Here is a 20402-nt window from a genome sequence, read left to right on the forward strand (position 1 = left end):
GCCCCCTTTATAAGAGTTCTTGGTGGGCCCTAAAGTCCTCCTGCAGGATGGAGGGAGGAGGGGCTGTAATTGCCTCATCCGGGGAGGGTGAAGAGGCTGGCGCGGTACTTTGCATGTCCACTGGCACTGGAGGGTCCACCACCTGGTCAGTTTCCGGGCACGGTGCCGAGGATGTATGTCCGACCGACTCCTTCCTCAGAGGTCTGCAGAGGGAGGCCAATGGTCCTTCTGAGGCTCTGGCAACTGAGTGAGCCCCCATTGGGGGCTGCGTCAGGGGCCATGGTGCCCCCTGGTACCATTGGGCCGGCCACGGGGCCCGGTGCCACTGCACCTGCTGTGGCTCTGGCAGAGCCGGCTGTTCAGCCTGGCTGGCCTGGCCCATTGACAGATGACTACGAAGGGAGGCCAAGCTGACATACGACCTGCCGCTGTCCCTGGACCGGGAGAAGCGGTGGCACCAGGAGTGTTGCCAACATGGAGGACTGGTACCATTGGTAACAGCTGCTCTGTGATCGGCTTTGGCAGGCGGACCCGCGCTGGCGATCGACGCCCGGGGCTGTGGAGGCAGTGTTGTGGCAGGATCCTGGAGAATGACGAATGGGAACGACGTCGATGTTCATGCTGTGACTGGGTGCAATAGCCCCGCTGAGATGAGGACCTTTGGCGTCGACTGCCTCAGTCCCATCGGCGTTCGCGCCTCGAGGCGGAATGGTGCCGAGAGTCTTGTTCAGACTCAACCAGAAAGTCTGGTGGGCGTCGAGGGCAATCCACGTGGACTTTGCCCTGAATGGTCACTGGGTGGTGAACGGCATCAGGAACATTCCCTCAACCGAGACTAGTACCGAGCCAGGGGTGACTGCGGAGATCCTATTGGTGGCTTGCTTCTGGACCATGGGGTTGACATCAGCGGTGCTCCTGGTACTGGCATGGACATAACATCCCAGGCTGCCTGCAGGGCCTCTGGTGTGGAGGGCACCCGGACATCTGGGGAGGCCTGCTCCAAATGGGCTGGGCTACTCCGCTCAACTTGAGTCGGAGGCCTAGAAGCTGGTGGGGATCGAGGACTGCCCAACATGGGTATAGCCTCTGTCATGGGTTTACTCCAGTGCCACGGTGAAGAAGGCCTCTTCCTAGCCTACTTGGCGTGCTCTGTGGAAGGGGAGCAGTGCCGATTAGTCGATGGCGCCGAAGGGTCACTGCACGCTGACACCGCGGTGCCAACTCAGAGCGGCGCGCCGGAGCTGGGGTCAGCGCTGACTCCATCAGAATAGCCCAGAGCCTAATGTCCCTTTCTCTCTTGGTCCGAGGCTTAAAGAGCTTGCAAATCTTGCAGCAATCACTGAGATAGGTTCCCCCCAAACAGTCCACGTGCAAATCACTCACTGGCCTAGATTGCCTACAAGTGTTGCACGACTTAAAACCTGGGGCATGCCCCGGCCCAGGCGCTCTAGCTAAACTAAACTAAACTAATTACAGGTACCATACACTGAAAGAACAAGCAGTTTTGGGGACGAACTACAGCAAAGCTGGAGCAGAGTAGTTCCGAAGCATCTTCACTGGTGGCAAGAAGGAAGTGAGGGTGGGGGGGTGCGTGCAGTGCCCCTTATACCGCGCCATGGAGGTGCCACTCCAGGGGTCACTAGGGCGCTCCCCTACGGGTATTGCTAGGAGAAAAACTTCTGGCACCGGTGCATGTGGCGAGCACACACACCTACTGTGGAATACACATGAGCAATCACTTGAAGAACAACTTTGGCTTTTAGCAACAAAGCACAATGAGATAGTGAAAACAGGTACTTACTATTAAGTTACAGGTGTTCAAACTACATATATCCTGTCAGCCTTTTTCAATACAATTAGGAAACAAACCTTTAGCTCTGAGGTGGCAGAGGTAAAACAAGACACAACAGGACAGGAAGAGAAGAGCACCAGGCCCCTTGTTACCCCCCTAGGCCGCACTGGACCCAGAGCCATCCCATCCATAGGATGGACTGGGGCAACTGCCCCAGGCCCTGCGCTCTGTGGGCCCCGCGTTTCAGGGGGATGTGGGGTCTAGCGCAGCCGGGGGAGGGGTTAGCAGGGAGGCCTGGCGCTGGCAGCAGTGAGCGACCTGGCCCTCAGCGCACCCCTGTTCTGCCCCTTCCTTGCCCCCATTCCACCCCTTCTCCCGAACCCCCACCCCACCTCTTTCTGGCTTCTGGCCCCCCACCCAAGCAATGCCGGGGCAGGGCAGAGCAGGGTGGGCTGGGGCCAGGTCGCTCACTGCTGCTGGCACCAGGCCCCTCTCTAGCCCCTGCATCCCCATGAAGTATGGGACCCCCACCCCAAAGCACAATAAGCCGAAACATTGGTGGAGCCAGGCCCACGTTCCTAAATATTGGTGAGCACGGGCCCCATGGACCCATATAATTCGCTGCCTATGCCACCCTGTCTTTTGTAGAGAGGGCTGCTTCCTACCGTTCAGTTGGAGAAAAGGACAAAATGGCAGATGTGTAAGAGAGAGAGACCTTTAAGAAGGAAAACAATACACCCAATAGGAAGAGGAGTTAGAAAGTTATCAGTAAGGGGTCTGTGACTGAGGCTAAATACAGTGAAGGGCTCACACTAATTTGTTATGTGACTAATCATTCATGTCTGCAGATTGAACCATCATTAAAAAAATTTACAGTAACATTAATTCAGGTGGCAAAGTGGAACAAATAGCTTCTATGGTAATTTGGATTCAAAACCTGTATTTGTTCCTGGCACAAGCCTACTTCTTTTATATATTTTATCTGGACAATCCAGGGCCACATTAGTGATCTTTGCCCTGTAAAGACACTTGGAGAAGATTTGAAGAGTCTGGTAAATTCAGCAATCAGATTTCATGGAACACAACAAAATAAGCAGCAACTTTATCTTCTGCTGTTTCTCTCTCAGAAGCTGGGGAAAACCTAGCAAAAACTGTCTATGTCCAAAAAAGGACAAAGTTATTTTACATTCTGTAACTGGCTTTTTTTAGAAAAGAGGTAGATGAAAGTCTGATTTCTAGTGAGCAGGGTTTATACCTGGTTGACATGCACTTCTTCATTCAGTTAAAATGTAGCTTAATCTTGTTAATTCATACTCTCTTTGTCAGTCATATCTCTTACACTGAACAAGTGCAAGAAATCATTACTTCGGCATTCATTACTGCACTGACTTAAGTTATTAAGTTGAATTTGAATATGTTTCACAACGACATACATGAACATGATTTGTATTTGTAGCTGTCTAAAGTATCCATCACCAATACTACCTTGTGTAGATAACCCAAACATCTGAAGAACAATCACTGGCAATGAAATTCCAAAAAGCACAGATCATTACAATAATATACAAGTACAAAGATCAGTATACAGCACTTTCCCTAAAAAGTCATTGGGGGGAGGTGAGGGCGATGTTGCAGGTCTCTCCAATACAAAATGCTGCATTCAATAAGTAAAGATACAATTGTCAGTTAACTTTTGTCAAAAGATCCATTTTTGAGAGGTTAAAAACTTACAGTCTGCTGCTGTAACACCTCAAATGGTGCATATAGTCCTCTTCCATCCCAGAGCATTCTGGTGGCCTGTCTGGTCTAGGTTCTGTGCTCTGGTGACTAGAAGTCAAGATGGTCAGACACCACTTACCTGTTCAAAGTTGCACACACACATGGGCTGCAGATGCAAACTACTTAGACTGCAAGTATCTTCTGCTTCAAGCACTTGAATATTATCTGCATGTCATAGAGGAAGCCTTCTCATAAATGGGCAGCCAGCTGGCAGGCCCTGCTCTCAGGTCTGGGGAGAGGTGGAGATGCAAGGTAAGCCAGGCAACATAATTAGAAATACCGTTTTATGGCCAGGTGGTGGCAGAGTTTAGGATAACCAAGACTAGCATCCAACGCCAGGGAATTAAGGGCCTTAAACTACAATATAACAAGGCCAAGAGAAAATAGCAGTTAGTGAAAAACATGCTCATTTTATGATGAACTTGATTGGCTCCTGGGCATTTGCTCCCCCAGTGACCCTTAAGTGCTGTGAGTCTGCAATGAATCACTTTGTGGTGCGGTTGTGAGGGCTCAGGACTGCCATCAGGGAGGATCAAGAGGCTAAGGAAATGCACTGAGAGATACCCAATATACTGCTGGGATCACAGGATCTTTTTGAGGTGGACTCAGGATCCAAACGTGACTGGTGACCCAATGGGCAAGCCAGTTCTGTGATGGAGGAGTTGTGGGATCTGGGACCCTCTGCGGGAGATAGGTAGCTCCTTATGATAAAGGTACCAGTGAGAGTGGATTTGGCAGGCTCAGTGGAAAAGTTCTCCAGATTCTTATGAATAGTGCCATTATTATTTGTGAAAGGATGGATATAGCCTCCTATCAGGGCAGAAGCGTCCACACTCACTCTCTGCTCCACCAGTCTCCATTCTCCACCTGCCCCACTGTAGCACAAGTAACAGCTGGCTGGACCCTTCCTAGCTCCCCCAATTCAGGCCCCTCAGAATTTCCTAGGTCTTGTAATTCTCTTGGCCCCCATTTTAGCTGCATAGGGCATTGTTCCAGGTGGAAGCAGAAGGGCCTGGTTTGGCATATATGGCAACTCACTGAACCAAGTCAGGTGGCTGAACTTGGAAAGGACCAGTTGGGAAAAAAATTCAAGAAGTCACACAAACTTCAGTGTTAAAAGGCAAAACATAGGAACATTTTATTGCAAGAAGTTACATATTGGGCACTATGGCCAAAATGTTTCCATTACATTGACTCTGCTAGCCCACGTGCCAGGCAATGGCATCCACATCGCATGCTGAGCTTACACACCTGAAATCACATGAAATTAGTCTGACTTTCTATGAAACACTTTCCTTAGCAGATTCTTTCTAGCTGTTCAGGTAATACCTTTAAAACTGTATAAAGCACAATTCTGGAATGTAACCAATGTGCAAGTAACAGTCCACTGATTAGTGGGGTACAAACTACAGTTTAGTAGAGAGTTCTGTTAACTATAGCCCTTATTTCTTCCCAATCCCTAATTACGGTTTCCAAAAACCATTCATAAAAGCAAACACTTGCTATTCACCATCACCATTCTACTCAGTGTATAGCTGAATTTTCTTCTATATATGTTTGCATACTCAGGAAAAGGCTTAATCTTTGAACAAGCCTTGGAAGATAACACCATTAATGTCAAAATAGTTTGGTGGATTCCACACTGCTCACTCTTCTGAAGTTCTAAGTTTTGAAAATCCTGGAATTATGCATGTTTCAAGGCTCCAAAGGCTTCATGAACTTTTCATAAAGATCCAAAAAAGCCTGCACCACCATGGAGAAGTAGCCCTTCCAGTTAACTGTATTCCTGAACTTGTTTGGGAAGATGGTGGGACATAGAATGGATATATGGATTCTTCCATCAACAACTCACAAAACCCATCTGTTTAAATACCTTGATAAACTTAGGCACATTAGCAGCTTGATCACACACTCCTGCAATACACTAGGTTTTGTCTTGCACACTTTCACCAGAATAGCAACTACCATGGACTTCCTGATTCCAGACTGACTCTCTCCAGATGACTGGTAAGGAATCTGGAGTGGTCAGATTCTATACCAATCTATCTGCTGGAACTGGAAGGGACCTCGAAAGGCCATCGAGTCCAGCCCCCTGCCTTCACTAGCAGGGCCAAGTACTGATTTTTGGCCCCAGATCACTAAGCGGCCCCCTCAAGGATTGAACTCACAACCCCGGGTTTAGCAGGCCAATGCTCAAACCACTGAGCTATCCCTCCCCAGATTCAACAGGATGACAACTACTCTTTTCCACAGAAGTCTAGCACTGTAGTATTGGGCCCTGGTCAGCATAAGAGTTCCAGAACAGTTTCTTTTTTCATCCCAAGGTTCTGTAGGTAGAGCTGGCCATCCCAAGTCACCAGAACAACTCTGTCCCACAAGCCTGTGATCGTAGTTCACCGGGTGCAATTCAGCCAAGAGTTAAAACACACAGCTATGCATGTGGCAAGCAGCAGTAAGTGCCTGATGTGTGTGTGTGTGTGTGTGTGTGTGTGTGTGTGTGTGTGTGTGTGTGTGTGTGTGTGTGTGTGTGTGTGTGTGTGTGTGTGTGTGTGTGTGTGTGTCTAGCTCTCTGCAGGTATTGTCTGAACCATTTCGCCACTCTGCAGCAGCTCACTCAGATGCCTCCTAAGGGCTTGTCAAAAATTTGACTTTTCCCATAATTCTCCTGTGCTTCCCAGGACATTCTAGAAGTCCTTCCACAATCTGCCAGAAACAACTGCTTGCGAGAGCTGTACCAGAAACTAGGATAGTTATTGGGAGGTCAATGCAACTACATTGCAGTAGAAGAGAATAATATAAGGAGACAGAACAAAACTGCAACTGTCTTTAGCCTGAAACATGGCTAGTGTGGACACACTATCACTGGTGCTTACATGAGTGCAATTCAAATGGTTCAACTCCCTAGTGAAGACTCTGTCTAAAGCCTCCTAAGCACAGCAAACATGCAAAGATTCAACATCCCTATGCTTAGAGGACTGGACTTATGAATTTTGTCATTTGGCAGCCTCAGGAAGGGTGGCTAACAAAAGACTGAAACATTTTGGAAAATGTGTGTGGCCTGATTTTCAGAGGTCTTGAGTACCTGTAACTCCCATGAAAGTCCATGAAATCTAAAAGGTGGCACCTCTGAAAAATCAGACCAATCATCCTTATTGCTTGACATCCATTATAAATGATCCACTGTAAAACTGTCTTGCACTTCACAAACATCCTATGGATCACCCCTCCCTTTGCTTTTCCTGTCAGTTCTTTCCAACTTTTAGGAAAGCTGTAATCCCTCTTCTACAAATTATATATTTTACCTAAGAAATCCAATAAATGCTTTTAACTGGGAAAAAAAAAATCAGCCTCATCAGTTCAGGCTGAACATGGTCATTTGAATTGGCCACAAAGCAACACGAATAAACTAGTCAGAATGATTTATGTTAATTCAGCCATCATCTCCATTCAGTTCCAAGGAGAAAAATGTCTGCAACACAAAAACAATCCTTCACAATTGGCACCCTTCCTGGCGATCTCATCGGAGAGACAAGGCATGGGAACCCAGCTGGTTACCAATAAATATATTAAAGTACAGTAACCAGTAATGGCTATAAACAAAAGAAAAGGCCAAACACTAGACCAAAATTTTCAAATTGGATGCCCAGCACGAAGAATCCATATTTTGGAACCTACATAACGTGGGCTGTGATGTACTGAGCAACTTACTGAGTCAATGGAGGCACTGAAGTCAGTGGGAGCTAATGGGCTGTGAATGCTAAGCACTTCTGAAAGTCAGACCACTTATTCAGATGCCTAAATATGGAATTAGGTGCACAAGTTTGAAAATTTTAGACTTCTCTGTGAAATGAAAAGGATGAATGATTTAACTAAGCCTGTTCTATCAGATTTTTCATTACCTCCATAGTACTGGAAATTGGGATTTATGGAATCTGACAGCAAATACTGATGGGGACCAAGACTCCCAGCAACAGTTACACTAGGAGAGTAGAGAAGTCCTAACATCTTGGGTCAATAGGGTTATTTGAAAAAGACCTAAGGATAGATAATTTAATAAGCCGCTTTTAGATAATTCATTTTAAATCCAATGTAGGTCCCAAGTGCAATGAATTTAACTATTCAAAGAGTGCTAAGATTTGCCTATACACCTCTACGCCGATAGAATGCGACCCAATATAACACGAATTCGGATATAACGTGGTAAAGCAGTGCTCGGGGGGGGGGGGAGGGCTGCGCACTCCAGCAGATCAAAGCAAGTTCGATATAACGTGGTTTCACCTATAACGCGGTAAGATTTTTTTGCTCCCGAGGACAGTGTTATATCGGGATAGATGTGTATTTTAAAAAATATATATTGGTAGGAGTCCAAGCACAGCGGGATGCTGCATTTTGAGACAGATCTGGATTAGCAGTGAGGGTATAGCTGAAGAATTGTGCAGCTCTGGCTCACACTACGCAAAATTGTAGCCATTACAAACAGATCATTTTCTCAAAATTTAAGGGCCTGATTCTGGAAGTTGCAGAGCTCCTCCTTCAAGGGTTATAGGACTAGACCCATATGCTCTTCAAACTTAACTTTAAAAGTGAAGATGTTACATAAAGTGATTCACTCAGTGATATTACACACTGCCTGGTTTGAATGAACTAAATTAAATTCAAGTTATTTATCTTGTTGAAAACCTAGTTAGATTTTCTACTACTGCTAAATTCTGCATGGTACGGTTTTACTCTATCAGCATATTTAGCAATGATAATTATCAGTGTAGCTTCACCGAATTTTTCATAAGTTAACCATCCACAAAATATGCTTAACATCTTTTTGTGAAAAGAATAAACAAATATTATAATAAAACATTCTGAACTTTCAAGGCAATTTCATTGTTCTTATCTAATTTACATTCATTTCTTATGAATATTTTTTCTAATCCTCCACCTTACAAAGCAAGTTTTCTACCACAAGAGCTCAAAATCCCACAGGTTGCTTGCAAACACCTACTTATTTTTCAGTATCCATAACTAAACCAGCTCCCATGCAGACAGAGACTAAGGCCCTGATCCCACATTGTCTAGTGTGTGGGTTTACTGCTGCACTGAAGCAAAGCCCAACTGATGTAGATGGAGCTTTGCATGGGCACAGCAGTCCACCTGTGCGCTACACAACGTAGGATCAGTTCCTAAAGGATAACAGACACTCAGTTTTACGATCAGATATAAAAAAAAAAATCAAGATTAAATGCAGTTTTAGTATATCAAACCAAACACATGTAAGGAAATGCTCAGGAGTACTGCTATGAGATTTTCCTCTCATCCTAAAAATATCAGGAGGCAGCACTCTTTCTCAATAACAAGAAAAGCCCTACAACATTATAGTAGGATGTTTTTGTACTATACATCAACATATTTCAGTTATCCTATTTTTAAAATTTTTCCCACAGCCAAAAATCCTTTGAATATTTTGAGGTATATTTTTGATTCAGAAAGGTAACAATATAATGGACATGTTAAAGCTTCAAGTTATCCACAGGGAGGTTACACTAAGACAGTGGCGCTCAAACTTTTTTACTGGTGACCCTTTTCACATAGGAAGCCTCTGAGTGCGACCTCCCCTTATAAATTAAAAACACTTTTTAATATATTTAACACCATTATAAATGCTGGAGCCAAAGTGGGATTTGGGGTGGAGGTTGACAGCTCGCAACCCCCCATGTAATAACCTCGTGACCCCCTGAGGGGTCCTGACCCCCCAGTTTGAGAACCCCTGCACTAAGAATACATTACAATACCTCTCTAATGACTTTAGCCTAGACATATAGAGAGCTACTTTTGCAAGATATTAGCAAGTCCTAGTATGGAGATTATTTCAACTTTATAAAAAAAAAATCATCCTGACATTTACACCAATCAAATGTAATGCATCTGTGAACAGATCATATTATGTTGTGAGTAAATGTATTCTACTCTGGATCACTAATGAGGAGAGTCTAATCTCAAGCAAGACAAATCAACTTCTCATGAACTGTTACTTCATACATAACACAAATAAATGCTTCACATTATAGACATTTATATTTTGTTTAAACCTTTTTATTTAGAGATTTTTCTGGTAAGGAGATATACCATAGGAAAGCAATTTCACTGGCAGTGAGGTATGTATATACTCTACCAAAATACTCCTTGTTTTAACTGCTTTTAACTTTATTTACATATAAAGAAAATATCAATGCATATTCTTGATTTAACTACAGTTTTAGTTACCCTACATGAATAAAATGAAATGTTACTTGCATACAAAACTGATTTGTAGAGGAATCTGATTTACTGATTAAAAAATTAAATCACGTTTTGATGACAATTTAAATGAACAAACACAATTTATCATGACCAAGACACCTGCACCATACTGTCCATCCTCACAGCACATTTATTTCAGTAATTCCATAAGTAGGTCCTTAGCATGAGCATAGTGTTACACAGTTTTCATACATAGAATCACATCCAAAACAAGTTCTAAAATTTAAATTGTAAACATTCTCTTCATATGTAGAAACATTTCAATGTGTTCAAATTTCTTAAAATGATCAAAAAAATTTAAACAGAATTATAAATGAAAAGTCTAGTCCTAAACCGTGTAGTGAGCAGTTCTTATTAGTACATTTCTACAGTGTTAAATAAAGTAGTAGAGAGGCAAACTGTTCTGTAAGCAAGTCAGACTTTAAGTAAAACATCATAAGGAAACAAACTTTAAAAAAAATGCTTTGCAATAAAGAAAGTTAGATTTGAATCTACTATGATACAAAAACGTAAAGGGTAAATAACATCTTTGTTGACAAAGTAGGAGGTAGCATGGATGCACCACTTTATTGTCAGTGAGAAATGCAACTGAAGTAAAGAATACTTCCTTACCACAAATAATTTCCAGTACTATGTACATATTTCTCTTAGAAATATTTGTTTAAACAAGTTTCCCTCCACTTTTTAGTACAAAAAAGCCTCATATGATTTAAAAAAAAAAACACTTACACACCTAGATAGAATAGTACTAATTGCCCTATTTGAATGAAACAGTCTCTTGAACTATGAAGTACATGATATTTAATGCCCTAAGTTGAGTAAGTTGTATTAGCGGTTCTTGGTATTATACAAAACACTACATACATACAAACAAAATATAATATCTTATTTTACTATGCAAGTGTGTTTTTTGTGTGTGTGTGTGTTTTTTTGTTTTTGTTTTTTGAATAAACAGAGCCTTGATTCTGGTAACACTGCAGAGGGCATGGTTTGTTTTTATTAAAATCTGTCTATAAGTACCCATGTGCAACAATTAAAAAATGGCTGCTTACATGTAATGATCTTGTATTGATAGTGAACACAGTAACTGACAAAAACATAGTAAACCTTAAAAACACATCTGCCACCCTATATAAAATATAAAGACTACTTACTGTAACTGTTAAGTACTCAATTTGTTTTGATGTTACTGTAATTCACTTTCCCTACTTCTCTGGCTTTAGGATTTATAAACATAATTTAGTGTAGCAATATTTTTTAAAAAATGACAAAGTATTTCAAATTTACATCCAATTCAAATTTAAAAGGTTTCCTTGTTCTATGATGCTGCTTCTGCCATCAGTAAAGAAAACGAAGTTTCAGTAATTGAAGCAGGCTTTTTAAGTAGCGATGTGACCTCAACCATGCCAGCCCCAGTCCGTGGAAGATTTGCATTGACGATGTGTCTCTGCAAGTGCTTTATCCAGTCTTCCTGAACAGACAATGGTCCTCGAAAGACCAGACCACAAAACCTGTGCAAATTTTAAAATCATTCCATCAAGAAGATATATTAGCATTAAACAAAGTACAGGTCAGCAGACATTGCTAAGGATTAAGAATCATACAGAAAGTAAGCTTTTCTCCTAAAAGCTCATTTTAATATATTTTTTAGATGAAAATCCTAATGGTTTCATGGTTAATTCAACAATACTTGATACCTGTTTCAACTGACTATGAAGATATAAACACAAGATTGAAGTTTATACTATAAATTATACCTTCACATTTGTAATGCTATAGTTAATGGCCCATTTCCATTAATAGGCTTTTGTTTGTTTTGTGCAGGGGAAGAACACTGCCCAAATATGAAATATGGAAAACACATTTTCAGCCAGGAGAGGGAAAAAAAAATCTGTTCCAAAATGTAAGACTGTTTCAGGTTCTTTTTTGTTTAGGTTAATGTAATATTCAACTTAGTTGTTTGTTTTGCTCAATATTGACTTTTTAAATCAAATGCCGTTACAATATATTTCTGAATATTCTTATGTAAAAGCAACAATATATAACCTCTCCCAGATACGGTAATTTCAGTTAACCAATTATAAAAATCCTGTATATACCTGCATCGGAGTATGTAAACTTCATCAGCACTATGAGGTAATGGCAGCATTTTTTTCTTGCTTCCAGATCTTGATCTTGACTTTTTTTGCTTACAATCTAAGGCTAAGAAGGAAGGAGAACATTTTCCATATATAAAAGTTAACAATTAAAAGTTAGTCCTAAACCAAATAGAAATATTCAACAAACCTTCATTTATAACCATGCTGAAAAACCCATTTATTTTCTCTTACTGTGCCATGTTAAATTACAATCTAAATTCCAAAACTTTCAATTACCTTTCAAACTCTAAAGAATGATTCGCAAAGATAGTCCTTTCCTATCTTTATCACAGTGTTTGTTCTCCTCTAAAAACCATAGGACAATCATGAAGCTAGATACTAGTGCTTGCTGGAACTAAAATGTAACTGTTATTGTGGAATTACCTGGAATTACCCAATGACAGTTTGAACTTCCCTTTCATTCTTAAAACTCTTTCGGACATGGAAGATCTGTTGATAACTATAGTTCAAATTATGTTATAAAAATACAGTTATAGCTTCAAAATGTTGACGCATTCAAGCTAATTTGATTTAAATCCGAAACATGAATGAGAACTTCTATCTGCAAGGAAGTCTTGTTTACATCTGCTACAACAGTGAGGAATGCACAATCATCTGCTCACATCATTCAAGCGCCAAACAGAAGCAAAAGTTTTGGTCCTGTCCTGTCTCTGGGACTCTTAGCTGAAGCTTTCTTACCGTTTGTCTATTCAATGGTTAAAAGGAATAATAAGAAAACAGGGATTATGAACCTCTTGTAATAGGTTGACAGACTTTATGACAATGCATAGAGATGAAGAGCCACTTGCTGAATCACTGTCTTATCAGGTGTTTGAACTATGCATGAAGGTACAGTGTAATTACTGCTGAAGCATACTAGCATGTGGATTTAGGATTAAGAGGGGCTGAGCCCTCTAGGGGCAGAGGAAATTGAAGTTTGCAACAGAGGCCTTGCAGGGAAAAACTCTACATCAGCCATGGTTGGGAAATAACTTTAAAAAGTACTTTACATTGTGTAATGATTTACACTTACCATGAAGCTAAACTCAAGGGAGAGTCTGGAGGCATGTGGAAACGTTAACTACTCCTAAACACGAACATGAAACACTAATGACATAGAACTACCAAAGTAACAATCATGGAAAGGGCATCAGCAGCACCACGGACAGTCACTCTAGACCAGAAGTTCTCAAACAATGAGGCACAGGTACCAGTTGCCTGCCTTTTGGCCAGCGGTTAAGTGCTCCCAGAGCAGACGCAGAGCTCTGTCCTGCCTGGGGGCAGGGCAGAAGGGGCCAGAGCTCTGTCCAGAGGACAGTGCTGGGACAGCGGACAGCCAGGGGTCTGTGAGGGAAGCAGCTTGCAGGGGCTCCCCTGCTCCATCCCCCACCATATCTCTGCCTACAGCAACACAGGGATTCTCCTGATTCCCCATCTTTTCTCCAGTAACACAAGGCCTCCCATCCCTGCCATCTTCCCCCTGTGCTCTGCTCACCAGCTCAGCTGGGGCTCGGAGATCTCCAGGAGCTCTCCCCTTTGGCTGAAGCTCCCCTGCAATATCCCAGGGGCTCCCTTCCATCCCCTTCCACCCAGCCCAGCCACATACCTGGGGCTCCCCTCCACTCCTGCCTCAGCCCGGCCCTGCAATATCCCCTCCATTTGCTACTGAGCTGCTGTTCATCCCTGGGCTGCAGGGCTGGATGAATTGGGCTTAGCAGAAGGGTTCTCTTTCCCCAGCTGCTGCAGCTGTTCATTTCCAGCTGGTGCCCCTATCATGGCAGCAGCCCTTATGCAAAGCCGGCTCTTCGCTCTGCAGAGGCTATTGGCACTGCCTTCCTCTCCATCCCTGGTGCTGGAGATTGGCTGCTTGCGACAGGGAGAAGCCACCATGGGGGTCCTTGTGGCAGTGGGGAGCCATGGACCCTGCATGGTTCCTGCTCAGCATGACACACCACCTCCCCTATGGCACCAGTGCAGCTAGACAGTAACCAGCTGGTCCTGGCCAGCAGCAGCCCAGCTCAGTCCCGGCTGCCAGCTTAGTACCCTGATGGACTTCCTGCTGCACCAGACCTATGCGGAACTCACAGTGCTGGTGAACCTCTGACTGCCATGCTCTGACCTGCCCCCCACCCCCACCTGCACTAAATGGGGGGCCCTGTTCCCTGCCTGTAAGCCCAGGACAGCTGGGGCGGTGTCACGCAGTCAATGGTGTTACGATTTCCTAAAATGTTAGTGGAGTTTTATTTTAGTTGCTACAGTTTGTATTTTTTGGAACACAACTGTGAGATAGCACGAAAGATAATTTCTGCAATAAAATTAGTACTTTTGATACTCATACCCTTATTTTAACTATACTGATCATACGCTGCTACATTATTATTTGTATTCTTGCAAAGTATAGGATTTTCAGTTTTGTGTTATCACTGTAAACGACGGGGGGCTGGGAGGTGCAATTTTCTCTCTCTCTAAGCTTAGGGAGGCTCACTGTGACAAAGTTTGAGAATCCCTGTTTTATGCTGATGTTTCTCAGGTGCAGAAACATTAAGATGTAAAATCCTAATGTTTGCATTCTCTGATATACCAGTCAAGGATAATGACACAAAGACAATAGCACTCAAAGCCTCCTCTGCTTACGCATTCATACCAATTAAGAGAAAAGAGAGAGCATCACACTGCATCTTTGCATTTTTTTCCTACCGTGGGTGAATATTCTGGGGAGCAGGGGATCCCTTTTGATGGACATTTGATCTATAGGTTTTAATCCAGTGGGCCAAACTTATTTTTAGAGGCCTTGTCTTTATCCCTGATTCTGTCCAATAGAAAAACTATTTAAAGATTTCTGTTCCTCTAATTCTTTCCAGATAGAACCTCAAGGCCATAGTGTTCAGAAGCTGCCACAGAAACTAGCTACTGACTGAGTACCAAGATGTTCCCTCTCTCTCTATCATCTTTTTGTTGTGGAAAGAAAGTAAGGGAGAAGAGATAAAGAGACAGCTGCCAACTTGCTGATCCCTTTTCTGGAAACAATATTATCTAGAAAAATGACTAAAAAGCCAATAGAAAACTCACTGACACTTCCAAGTCTTGAAGGTAGGAGAGAACTAAATTCAGACTCCAAATGGGTACAAAACAGGTATCCAGATAGGCTTATTTACACAAAGTTGAAGGAAGCCTTCTATTAGTAGATGAGGCCCAATGGTGTTCTCTTTGACAGCAGCAAGCAAAGGGCTCTGGACACAAAAGGTGCTGATAGCAAGGACTTTGTCAAGACCCTCTTGGAGAAAGTGAAGGATGTGATCAAGGGAACAGGAATTGGCCCTAATGCTTTATGGCAACATACAAGAACATGTTCCATTTTCTATAATGGAGAGAAGACCATATCTTCCAAGCTTTAGGGAAGTATGAATTACACAGGAGTAGAAACCATTAAATTGGTGGCTTGGCCTTTCCCACACCACTGGCACCTTATCTTTGGGGAGGATCATAGGACTGGAAGGGACCTTGTGGATCATTAAGTACAGTCCTTGGCTATTGCAGGCAACCCCATTATGTAATCCCATTCACAAATTTAAAACTAGTTGGGATGTTCATCCTCACTGCTCCGCTAAGGAGTTTTGAGATCTTCAAGTGAAAGGTGCTCTCAGTACAAGGTACTAATTTTAATCACTTTGTGTCCTCTCATAGGTATCAAAGGTCCTTTTCAGCCTCATCTATATATATATATATATATATATATATATAGGTTTTTATGTAACCCTCATAAATGCAGCATCTGAGCACCTTCCACAAGAGATATAGTCACCTGCACAGAGAGATAATCTCTCCTCCCAGTCAGGAGGAACTGGGCTTAATTCATTTTGTATTTTCCCCCTTTTAAATCTAGTATTACTGATGGACATCTTGCTCAAAAAAGCGGGATTTGCATTTTGCCTGGAAGGTACTGAAATTTATGGCCATCCTTCTCTCTGAGAGAGGAGACAGGATACCTGAAGCCTGGATACCAGTGTGCCAGTGGAGAACAATTAGCATAAAAGGAGATCCATCTGGCCAGGTGGAAATGATTCTACAACAATGGCTTTGCCTCTGTGGATTTTGCAGAACACCCGAGAGAGGAAAATTGGAGGAAACAGAGACCACAGCTCCATTAGATTGCCAAGACATTGATATGAGATCCTTCTGAGGTCAGTTAGCAGTTACAAAATCAATGACATTAAAGAACGTGAAAAAGGTCTGCAAAGTGGCAGCCCTATATGTGTAGCAGGCTCCAAAAACCAGAAGGATGTCGCTCTTGTGAGATAAATGCTTTGTGGCTCAGAGTCTCTTAGATCAGATTTCTCTGGATACAGACAGACTTCAAGGCTAGATTCCCTCATTCCCATCAAAAAATTGGACTCTTCTCACTCAGGCAAATACTCCAGTGTTTCAGTGAGGCTATACCATCACTTGTGTCCTAATCCTAGCTTTTCTAACAAAGGGTTCCTGAAGGCTAGCAATTCTAGGACAGGGATGTGCAATCTTCTGAGAAATAAACCCCCCTAACCATCCCACACTCTATTGGGCCCTAACACAGGAAAATGGAGTCTGGCATAATGCACCAAGAGAGGTGACTTTGCAATAGCCAGACAGGGATTTTACAGAGTGTAGAGGGAAGGAAGGAGAGAATGGGCAAGTAATTTTCTGCTGTGTCTAGTACACAGACTCTAGATAGAACAACTATAAAACACAGGACTGAAGAACTCAGCGAAGACTTCCAGTGAATGCAGCCCCTCTCACATAGGGTAACAGGACTAAGGTTGGAACACAAGGATAAGTCCACATGAAACAATAGTAACAACAGACTTAGAAAACAAATTTGCAAGCAATTCAAATGTTAAAACTGGCCATGAGTTGAAGTAGCATTCCACACAACACACTTGTCCCCTTTTCTTGTGGTTTTTGACTTTAAATACATTTCTTTACTTTTAACAGCACAAACTAGCATGAATATGCTTTCGGGTCACTGTAGGAGAGAAGGTAAGACCAAAACTTTTGGTAAAATTTGACTGACGCTTCTGATCAACATTCAGATGATTCATTCTCCAAACAGACTGGTATATGAGTAACTGTAAAACTGTCATCAAATTGCTAAAACTCAGGAGTAGTAAACTCACTTAAATTAAAGCCATGTGTGCACAAACACTTTTGATGCTCACATACTGTACTGACAGGATACTAAAACAAGCAGCACCAATTTAAGAATAACACAGTCTCACCCCTAGGTCACCTGTTCCAACCCAGCCCATGTTTACAACCAAAACTGGTTATTTAACAACATCTGTCTGGTGGTTTCAATCCAGTTCCTAGTGGACAATTTCCACATGACAAAGTAAAACTCCCACAAACAGCAGGCTCACTAACACTCAGCAAAGAGATCAAGAAAACTGAACCCCAACCAGCCTCATGGAAACTCCTTAAGATTAGGGTGAGGCACATTGTCAAAGTGTATGGAAGCTCTGACTGCCACTACCTATGCCCATGTTGTGGATAGAGGGTATCAGTCTCCACAGCTGTCAACTACCACCTTTCATGAACACTATATTCAGTACAACAGTCTCTCTGAAAGAAGGCTTTTCCCTTCAACCTTGACTACCCGCTGTCTGCTTAGTTGCTCCTTCTGAAAGCTGTGTGTGACTGACTGGATTCACTGCTCATCAAAAGCTCTGATTCAGCATGGCAGAGTAGAGGAACAACCAATTTAAAATGGAAGATAATTGAAAATCTTTGGAAAGATCACTTGGAGGAGCTCCAGTTCCGTTGAGAACACACTATTTAAAAAAGCATACACACATTAGGTAAACAGGCTGCATATACTCAATTTCACAGCACAGTGTCAGCATGGCAGGAAAGACCCCAGTCTCACGGAGGTGGCAGATTAAAATGTATGCCCAATATGAGTGGGCAGCAGCATGGATTATGTTGGAAATTGTAACTAGTGGTTCTTCGTTGCACATCTTTAGGTCCAATGAAATTCTCAGGCTGTGAAATAAGTGTGCAACTACACAACAACTTAAATTTGTGCTTTCTGCTAATCCACAGTCCCCAAAACGGGAACATTATTTACTTCAAGTGCTGAAGCAAGGTCTGTTCTTACTAGGACTTCATTATTTTTGCTTCAGAACATTTACTAGTATACTAAACTCAGGCAACACTACAATTAAGTGATATATGTTATCATTTAATTGTATTTGTTTGCTTACTTGCTAATTGGCCACATTCAAATCATTTGCAATGTCTCTCCCAGTCATTAGGGCAAATTTGTAGGGTTTAATTATACATCAAAATATTTTTATCTACAGTAATTTTTATGCCAGGGAACTTTATTGTGTATTCCTCAAGATATTAATACATTTTCTTAAGTACTGCTTGATCAATTATGGATGTAAGACTGCAGAATAAAGACTTCCATTGTATTTCTTGCTCCTCCTCCTAGCTCCAAGGCCACTTCCCTTGTTATGTGCCTCACTGCAGCAGCACATCAGAGAGCAGTAGCAGAGAAAGCATACGTTATTTTCAGGAGAGCCAAAGGAAGGGTAGGACGGTAAAGACAAAAGAAAGGTGGAAATGCCAGGGTGCAAGAGAGATCAAAGAATCTTAGGGGACAAAGAGAAATTTGGGGAGGTCAAAGAGAGAGAAATGGGGGACTCTGGAATACAAGACCTTAATAGGGAAAAACCAAGTGGAGAAAGATGTATTTTGAAGATGGTGAAGAGGTATGTCCTTAAAGTGACAGGGTGAAAGAGAAAACCTCTCATCTGCTCTGCAAAACACCAGAAGTGGACAGCAGTCCACTAACCCTTTCACCAAAATAGGTAGGAGGAAGAAAACTAGCATCTGTTGGGCATGGGGGATTAAACCAATCGTGCAAACCTGTGTTGTACAGCCTGAAAACTTGCACTAACTTCTGGAACCAGACTTCCAAAGTTAGATGTGGAATTTCACAAGCAAATTGGGTAACTGTGCACACAAATGCACCTAGGTCCTTTATGCATATAATTACAGTGAACAGTGGACCCATATTGCATAAATTAAGTTTGCAATTACACACTAAACTTAGCATAGCCAATGGCCTAACAAATCTTGGCCTTGCTTGAAGATTTGTTCCTTGAACTATTTTTCAAATATTGGCAGCCATATTTCATATTTTTTCTTGTTAAATCATAACATGTGGCGGCATAATACTCCTGTATTTTCTCAGCATGCAAAATTTGGTTACATACCCTGTAAGTTACTGGTTGTGAAACAGCACGGAATCTACTAGAAAAGTGATGTTGTAATAGTTAATATTGAAAATACGCATAGTCAAAATAGTGAGAAAAACATTAATTGCCTAAAAGAAGGGTACTTAAGCTAATGCAGCCCTGGGAAAGTTTTCATTTCTGCTTTAATGACTTGCACAGATGATTCTATTTCTTTTATCGAATAGCAAAGTATAAACAGTTCCCATAATAATTGCTACATCACATAAGAATTACAGCAATCATGTATGCATACAATTATGTAATTAGAGCAAGGACCTGGGACAAGTACTGAACTAATAAAGAATTTCTCTGACTAATATTTCTTTACAAAGATGTAAGGAAGTAAAAGAGTAAGTTCAGGGCTTTTTTAAAATAGGAAAAATTACTAGATACTCAATGCCTTTACACAGTTTAGAAGCTAAGGTCAATGAATTATTATATGGGCTATAGACCCCATATAATAATTTATCTAAAACATAGTCATCTTCATCTAACAAGACAAGAAGAACTGGGATCTTCCCAATATAGGAGATGCTCAGTAATACCTGCACTCACACAGAGCCATCTCTTCTCACTTCTCAGAAAAATAGTGAAAGCACAGTGCTTGTTGTGTGGTATTATATCACTAAGACCTCATCCTACACAATGTACGGCAGTGTAGTAGATTTACTGGTACACTATGAATTATCAAGTAATTAAAACCACAATTTTCAAAGTACATTTTGTCATCCATTATCCTTGCTTTGTTTATTCGCTTGCCAATTGACAAAAGTCACTAATTTGCAAAGGGTCTCCCAGTCACTAGTGAAAACTAGCAGCATTCTAGTATCAGTTACGGGGGATAAAAGTAATACTAAATACTGATTATGTATTCTAACATAATTTAATCTTCCTATACATCATTTCTGAGACACCCAACCCATGGATTTCCTCTAGCTTGTTTAATGTATTTATCTCCTCTCTGTGACCAGATTCAATTTCTGCACTTAAAAATTAAGTTTCTAGCTCTTCCAGATGAGAAGAAAAACTTCCAAATGGGCAAATATAAATGAAGAACTACTCATACAGAATTATCACTGTAAGTTTGCAGACAGCCTGAAACAGCTCTGAAAAACATGAACTGCC

The 20402-nt window shown here is 41.9% G+C and overlaps 1 protein-coding gene across 7 annotated transcripts in view; it reads right to left on the reverse strand.

Moving 5' to 3' along the window:
• Positions 1 to 10831: 10831 nt before the first annotated feature.
• ZNF644 (zinc finger protein 644) overlaps positions 10832 to 20402 on the reverse strand; it is a 75333-nt gene continuing 65762 nt past the window's right edge. For all 7 annotated transcript variants that reach the window (XM_045027532.1, XM_045027536.1, XM_045027535.1 and 4 more), the window contains 2 exons: positions 11962 to 12064; positions 10832 to 11373 (listed from right to left, as the gene is read on the reverse strand). In XM_045027532.1, coding sequence (XP_044883467.1) covers positions 11181 to 11373; positions 11962 to 12064 — 296 coding nt within the window. In that variant the 3' untranslated portion in view covers positions 10832 to 11180. The remainder of the gene's footprint in view (positions 11374 to 11961; positions 12065 to 20402) is intronic.

The sequence above is a fragment of the Mauremys mutica genome, chromosome 8 (assembly GCF_020497125.1).
Source record: "Mauremys mutica isolate MM-2020 ecotype Southern chromosome 8, ASM2049712v1, whole genome shotgun sequence".
NCBI classification, from domain to species: domain Eukaryota; kingdom Metazoa; phylum Chordata; order Testudines; family Geoemydidae; genus Mauremys; species Mauremys mutica.